The sequence below is a fragment of the Cebus imitator genome, unplaced genomic scaffold (genome assembly GCF_001604975.1).
Source record: "Cebus imitator isolate Cc_AM_T3 unplaced genomic scaffold, Cebus_imitator-1.0 Scaffold122, whole genome shotgun sequence".
Lineage (NCBI taxonomy): Eukaryota > Metazoa > Chordata > Mammalia > Primates > Cebidae > Cebus > Cebus imitator.
In genome coordinates this window covers 2,648,123-2,655,200 of record NW_016107437.1, presented here as the reverse complement: position 1 = coordinate 2,655,200, position 7,078 = coordinate 2,648,123, and the positions used below count along the sequence as shown (strand labels likewise).

Below are 7,078 nucleotides of genomic sequence, written 5' to 3'. Positions count from 1 at the left end.
TTTTGTATTTTTAGTAGAGACGGGGTTTCACCATGTTGACCAGCATGGTCTCGATCTCTTGACCTTGTGATCCACCCGCCTCGGCCTCCAAAAGTGCTGGGATTACAGGCTTGAGCCACCGTGCCCAGCCTAAATCCTTCATTGAATTTCGTAATAAAAATTATATTCATAAAGCTGAAATCCAAATATTAAATTGTGTTTTTTATTTTGAAAAAGTGAAAAAGGTAAATGCTAGTGTATACAGTGTTCTATTTGGAAATGATTAGAATGTGATATTTAAAAGGTGACATGTTAATATTTTTTTTTCTTCCCCCTCTTAATGACTTTCTTTTAACAGCAAACACGTTAATACTTTAATTGGCAGTTATACTTCTAGGATATGATTTTCACTGATCATATCTAGGCTAAGATTTTATGTCATACAGACATAATAGGAGTTTACAGTCAAATAAGTATTTTGCCTAATCAACAACCACAGAAAAATATGACTTGTAACTCTTCATTGAGCAGACATTCAGATCATTTTATGTTCTGTAATGCAGTGAAATGTGTCAGAAAACCTTCAATCTTGGTTTCTTTTAAAGCACAATGTGGAAGTTCTTGGAATACTTTCTGATGATGTAGAAACTGATACTGTAGCCCCAGGTGAAAACCTCAAAATCAGACTGAAAGGAATTGAAGAAGAGGAGATTCTTCCAGGATTTATACTTTGTGATCCTAATAATCTTTGTCATTCTGGACGCACATTTGATGCCCAGGTAAACAAATTATTGTCATTGTCATAATGGGTTTTAATGCTAAATTAAATTAGTATGTCCGTGCCTTTTGTCCCGATTATTGGTGATGTGCCAGTTAACCCAGCTTAAGTGTGTAGAAGGGCAATGGAAATAGGTACCTCATACATGATAGGTACCTTATACACACAAGGCCTTCAAGCTGGTACAAGTGCTTACTGGATAAGGTGTATTCTTTGTAGGTTCCTTTTTATGTTTGATCTTTTGATACATTTTAGAATATTATTTATTTTGACCAGACCACAGTTACTGTGCAAGTCATGGTTTATGTGCTCATTCAGAGCACATAGCTTTTACAGACAAGAAATCACACAGTTTTCCCTGTTACTAACCTAACTCCCTTGGGAGAATGACAGAGTAAATGAATGGCATGGTTAATAGAATTTTTTAGTTCTGTTATAAGGTGTGACAACTAATTAAATTAGATTTTGATGCCAGATTTAAGATTGTTTACTGGAACTTAGATACTGACAAATGGATAAAGCTGTGGTAAGTTTACATCTAGATAGCTTCTGAGCAGTAATGATTAGCTTAATTCCTTGGGGAATATAAGGAAAGGCTTCCCAGAGAGAAGTAAGTTGGCCTGCTTGTCTTTTGTTTTGTTTTGAAATGGAGTTGCCCTCTGTTCAGTGGCATGATCTCAGCTCACCTGCAACCTCCACCTCTGGGATTCAAGCCGTTCTCTGCCTCAGCTTCCTGAGTAGCTGGGATTACAGGCACCCACCAAGCCTAGCTGATTGTTTTGTATTTTTAGTAGAGATGGGGTTTTCACCATGTTGGCTAGGCTGGTCTCAAACTCCTGGCCTCAAGTGATTCCCCGGTTCCCTGCCTTGGTCTCCCAAAGTGCTGAGATTACAGGTGTGAGCCACTGCGGCTGGCCAGCCTGCTGTGTTTTTAAAGTTGACCAGGCACTTGGCAAGAAGATAAACAGGGTATAGGATATTGAAATTCATGCTTTGAGGTCAGGCAGCCTGACACATCCTATGAACAAATTAGTAAGACAAACCTATCACCTCTGACAAAAAATCATTTAAGTTGGTCTTCAACTGAGATGGTAACACTAATTCTTGAGATATTATATGGCACTTGAGAACACCGAATTCTTTTTTTACCCTAAGGATAAAGATAAGAATGTGTGTGTGTGTTTGTTTCACAGATTGTAATTATAGAGCACAAATCCATCATCTGCCCAGGCTATAATGCGGTGCTGCATATTCATACCTGTATTGAGGAAGTTGAAATAACAGTGAGTTTGTTTTAAGTTAATTGGTTTATTTTGGTTTTATTACTGTTTTATCTTGATGATTCTAATCAGCAACAGTGATGTACTTTTATTTCTATACCTGTCCTTAAAGATCCTTTTATTTGGCATTATTCTAATTTTCTCATACTCTTTTTCTGTTTAGGCCTTAATCTGCTTGGTAGACAAAAAATCAGGAGAAAAAAGTAAGACCCGACCCCGTTTTGTGAAACAAGATCAAGTATGCATTGCTCGCTTGAGGACAGCAGGAACCATCTGCCTTGAGACCTTTAAAGACTTCCCTCAGATGGGTCGTTTTACCTTAAGAGATGAGGGTAAGAGCTTTTAAACTGACATCTAGTAGTACATCCATGATACCTAGCTTTGGTCATCTTCATCATTTCAGTACAGTACACACTGCAACAGGTTCATAGGAAACTTGGATTCACATTCTACATTCGTATGAGTGTCTTATGAGTTGAATGAATGAACAGAATTGACTATGTTTCTTAGCCAAATCCAGTAATGCCAAATCCAGTAATGCTCTACATGAAGAATCTTAATTTTGATGGTTTTTGAGTAGTGGATTTGGAGGGCTATTTTGTTTACTAAGTAAGACATTTCTATGATGAATCCTTTGTAATAGATCTAGAGATTAAAGGGGATCTAGAGATTGATTTTTTTAACACCTAATTTTTCAGATGTCTAATGTTTGTGACCTTTTGTGTGCATCCATTTCTGCCTACCTCTGGGTGAGGCAGAACAACTAGTATTCCCATCTTGGGGTCATGAAATTCTTTGGCATAAAAAGAAAATGGTTGTTATGAAACATTTCCCTATGGGCTGTTAGTATTTCGAACTTAGATAACCATTTTAAGACTATAGAAAACTTTACATAAAACTTTATAGTTCCATTGAAATACAGAATAGTCATTTTACATGTTCATTCCAATTCCATTTAGCAAAAATTACTGTGTATCTACAAAGTGTCTGGAACTGTGCTAAGCCCTCATGATTAATACAGTTCTTGAACCTTACATTGGAGAAAATTGTATAAAGACAGTGTTTATTTTACTTTAAAGTCCCAGAACTCCTCTTGTTGATAATAAAACTGGTTATTGGATTTATCCTATTAACAAAACAAAATGATAGTTTTAGTTTACCATTCAGAACCTGATAAAATCAGGAAGACAGAAGAAAGCAATTAATGTGGCAGGAATTCTTAACCCTAGAATTATTGTTTTCTAAAAGATAACTTGGGTTTTAGGTTTTCCACAAGACCCAATGGATTTTGTATCCCTTTCAGTACACAGGAGCACTACCAGAAGGATGTTTTCACTGCATTGTAGTCAGTGGCAACTGCTGTATCTTTTCAGTTACTTAAGGATAGGTTTGGGGTTTTTTTTTTTTTAGCAGCTTTACTGAGATATGATTTCTACAGTATGAAATTGACCTGTTTTAAATATGCAATTCAATGAATTTTAGTATGTTTAGAGAATTGTACAACTAACACCATATACTAATGTTAGAACATTTGGAACACCTAAAAAGAAACCTTATACCTGTTGATAACCACCTCTTATTCTCACCTCCAGTCCTAGACAACCACTTTTCAGTTTGTCTTCTATAGATACTCTATAAATAGAATTGTAAATATGTGGTCTTTCGTGTCTAGTTTATTTTACCTAGTATGTTTTTGAGGTTCAACCATGTGGCATGTTATTATTCCTTTTTATCACTGAATAGTAGTCCATTGTGTGGATATTCCAAAAATACAGATATTCCCTTTTTTTTTTTAATCCAAAGAGGTTTTTGGCCTGGCATGGTGGCTCAGGCCTATAATCCTAGCACTTTCAAGAGGCTGAGGCGGGCGGATCACCTGAGACCAAGAGTTCAAGACCAGCCTGGCCAATATGTTGAAACCCCGCCTCTACTAAAAATATAAAAATTAGCCAAGCATGGTGGCAGCTACCTGTAATCCCAGCTACTAGGGAGGCTGAGGCAGGAGAATCACTTGAACATGGAAGGAGGAGGTTGCAGTCAGCCAAAATTGCACCACTGCACCCCAGCCTAGGTTACAGAGTGAGACACTCTGTCTTCTTAAAAAAAAAAAAAAAAAGAGGGCCATGTGCACTGGCTTATGCCTATAATACCAACACTTTGGGAGGCCAAGGCAGGCAGATCACTTGAGGTCAGGAGTTCCAGACTAGCCTGGCCAACATGGTGAAATCCCATCTCTACTAAAAATACAAGAATTAGTTGGGCATGGTGGTGGGCGCCTGTAATCCCAGCTGCTCGGAGGATGAGGCAGGAGAATTACTTGAACCCAGGAGGCTGAGGTTGCAGTGAGTTGAGACCACGACACTGCACTTCAGCTGGGTTACAAAGCAAGATTACATCTCAGGGTTGGGGGTGGGGAAAGATAGGTTTTCGTTACAGGGAACCATCTGTTTACCAGCTCTCTTAAATAAGACCCACTTTTTTTTTTTTTTGAGACATAGTTTCGCTCTTATCGCCCAGGCTGGATTGCAATGGTACAATCTTGGCTCACTGCATGCGCCACCACACCTGGCTAATTTTGTATTTTTAGTAGAGGCAGGGTTTTCTCCATGGTGGTCAGGCTGGTCTTGAACTCCCAACCTCAGATGATCTGCCCACCTCAGTCTCCCAAAGTGCTGGGATTACAGGTGTCAGCCACCACACCTGGCTAAGACCCACTTATTAAGACTACCTAAATAGAAGTATCTTGGATTTGGCAGTAAAGCTAGTTAATTAGTAATTTAAATTGTTAAAAATATTTTTGTGATTTAAAATAATAAGCTTAATATCTTACGTAGACTTGCTATTCACTATTGAAAGATTTTTTTTTTTAATTTCATTTCTAGGTAAGACAATTGCAATTGGAAAAGTCCTGAAACTGGTTCCAGAGAAAGACTAAGCATTTTCTTGATGATCCTGCACAATACTGTGAGGAAAATTGACTACAGAAGCCTACTTCACACCGCCTTCTCTTATTTTCTGCCCATTGATAAACCACTCCCCATATTTTGCAAAGAGAAAATTCACAGCAAAAGTCCACATTATATCAGCTTTCTCATATTGAGAGCTCTGCTATGCCACTGTTGAATTTTTCCCAAGATTCTCGCCCCTAGCCCCCTCCTTCAAACTCTGCTTCCTTGGACAGATTTGGCAATAGCTTTGTAAGTGATGTGGACATAATTGCCTACAATAATGAAAACCTACAAGAATTTTTTTATTTTTCATTTTCCCCTTTTAGGCATATTTAGTATTTTTTTCCCCAGGCAGATCATTCTGAGTGTGCGAGTGTGTGTGCACATGTTACAAAGACAACTACCATGTTAATAAAATATTCAATTTGAAATCCTTTTCGGTATTTGAATTGCTTTTGAATAGTGTTTTTTATCTGGATGTAACATTGTTGCATTAGCTTTTTAACTTTCCCAAGTAATTGAATACATTTTATTACTTGGACTTTTCTAAACTCTTTCCCTACCCACTACTTTAAATGAGGCATTCACAGTGTTCAAGTTTGTATTAAAGGAAAGGATTAGTTTGACCCCTTCTTTTGATGGTTAATGCATACATGCAGTTAAATCCCTTTACCCAACTGTGATACTGCTTTACCAGGTCTTTTAGGGTTTTTGTTTTTTTTGCCAATTTATATTGTAACATGATTTCTTAAACACAGTAAGTTGTTTTAAAATAGAAGAACAGCATACTGTGTTTTATAAGTAAAGCTTAATGAAATTGTACCCTTAGAGAAAATTCCATTAACTCATTAGATTAGTGGAATTCACAACAAATAAAGCATGTTTGAGACCTGGCAGAAATTATTCTTTTAGTATTTAGAAGAGCTGCATGCCTCTAGTTTGAAAACCCTATCAGTTGCAAGTGTCAGTTCTACAAGTTACCCAGTTTACTATTTGTATCAGTAACTTTAAAGGTTGGATGATCCTTGCTGGTTAAAACTAAATCTCAACCCAGCAACTAAATGAACATATTTAGAATCACCAGAATTTGCACAGACTAAAATTATAAGCGATAAGAAGAATCAAGCACAAGTGTAAGTTTTATCTCAATTATGTGAAATTGACTGAGTTTTCTTAAGTGTAAAGCTGATATTTGCTAACCACGTTTTTGATGAACCACAATGCACCATTGTGGTGGTTTTAGACTGAATGACTTTCTGCTATGATTATCATGAGAGATAAATTTTTCATGAGAATAAATGAGAAATGGAGGCAGTTTGGGTTTAACAGAAACCCCCTTGATGTTGAGTGTTGCCATTTGTCAAAGATGGCCTCTTTTAGATTGTGATTTATCTCTAAATATGATACTTTGTAATTGTATATTTAATAACAAATCCCTTCCCTGTAATTTTGCTCCTCAGAAAAGAAAAGCCTAGACAAACTGCATTTCCAGTCACAAAACATAAAACTTAATCTAATATGTTTTTTGTTGTTGTTGTTGTTGTTTTCTAAGACAGAGGTTCATTCTTGTTGCCCAGGCTGGAGTGCAGTAGTGCGATCATGGCTCATTGCAACATCTGCTTCATGGTTTCAAGCAATTCTCCTGCCTTAGCCTCTTGAGTAGCTGGGATTACAGGAGCCTGCCAGCTAATTTTTGTATTTAGTTGAGACAAGATTTCACTGTATTGGCCAGGCAGGTCTCAAGTCCTGATCTCAAGTGATCTTGCCTGGGCTTCTCAAAGTGCTGGGATGATGAGTCTGAGGCATTGCACCTGGCCTAGTGTTTTCTTAACTACAAAATTCCCATTCATTTCATGGATGAGGTTATGTCTTATAGACAATGTTACTGTCCTACAGCTTCTTAAAACTATAATTATAGCTATTAAATTGCATGAAATTTAAATAAATTTTATTATGTCTGCAAATCTCTGGGCTTTTATTTTTCTGGAAAATATAGGAGCTTTAATCAAAACATAATAGTTCTTTTTGTAATTCCATGGTAATAAAAACAAATACTAGCAATTGCTTGAGTTTTAACGAATATTCAAAAGTTC

At 36.9% G+C, this 7,078-nt stretch overlaps 1 protein-coding gene across 1 annotated transcript in view; it reads left to right on the top strand.

Annotated features, from left to right (window-relative positions):
- The window catches only part of GSPT1 (G1 to S phase transition 1), a 38,212-nt gene extending 32,390 nt beyond the window's left edge, over positions 1-5,822 (top strand). The window contains exons 10-13 of the mRNA XM_017539934.2: positions 585-758; positions 1,951-2,040; positions 2,201-2,369; positions 4,920-5,822. Of these exons, the coding sequence (XP_017395423.1) occupies positions 585-758; positions 1,951-2,040; positions 2,201-2,369; positions 4,920-4,972 (486 nt within the window). The 3' untranslated portion in view covers positions 4,973-5,822. The remainder of the gene's footprint in view (positions 1-584; positions 759-1,950; positions 2,041-2,200; positions 2,370-4,919) is intronic.
- The last annotated feature ends 1,256 nt before the right edge of the window (positions 5,823-7,078 follow it).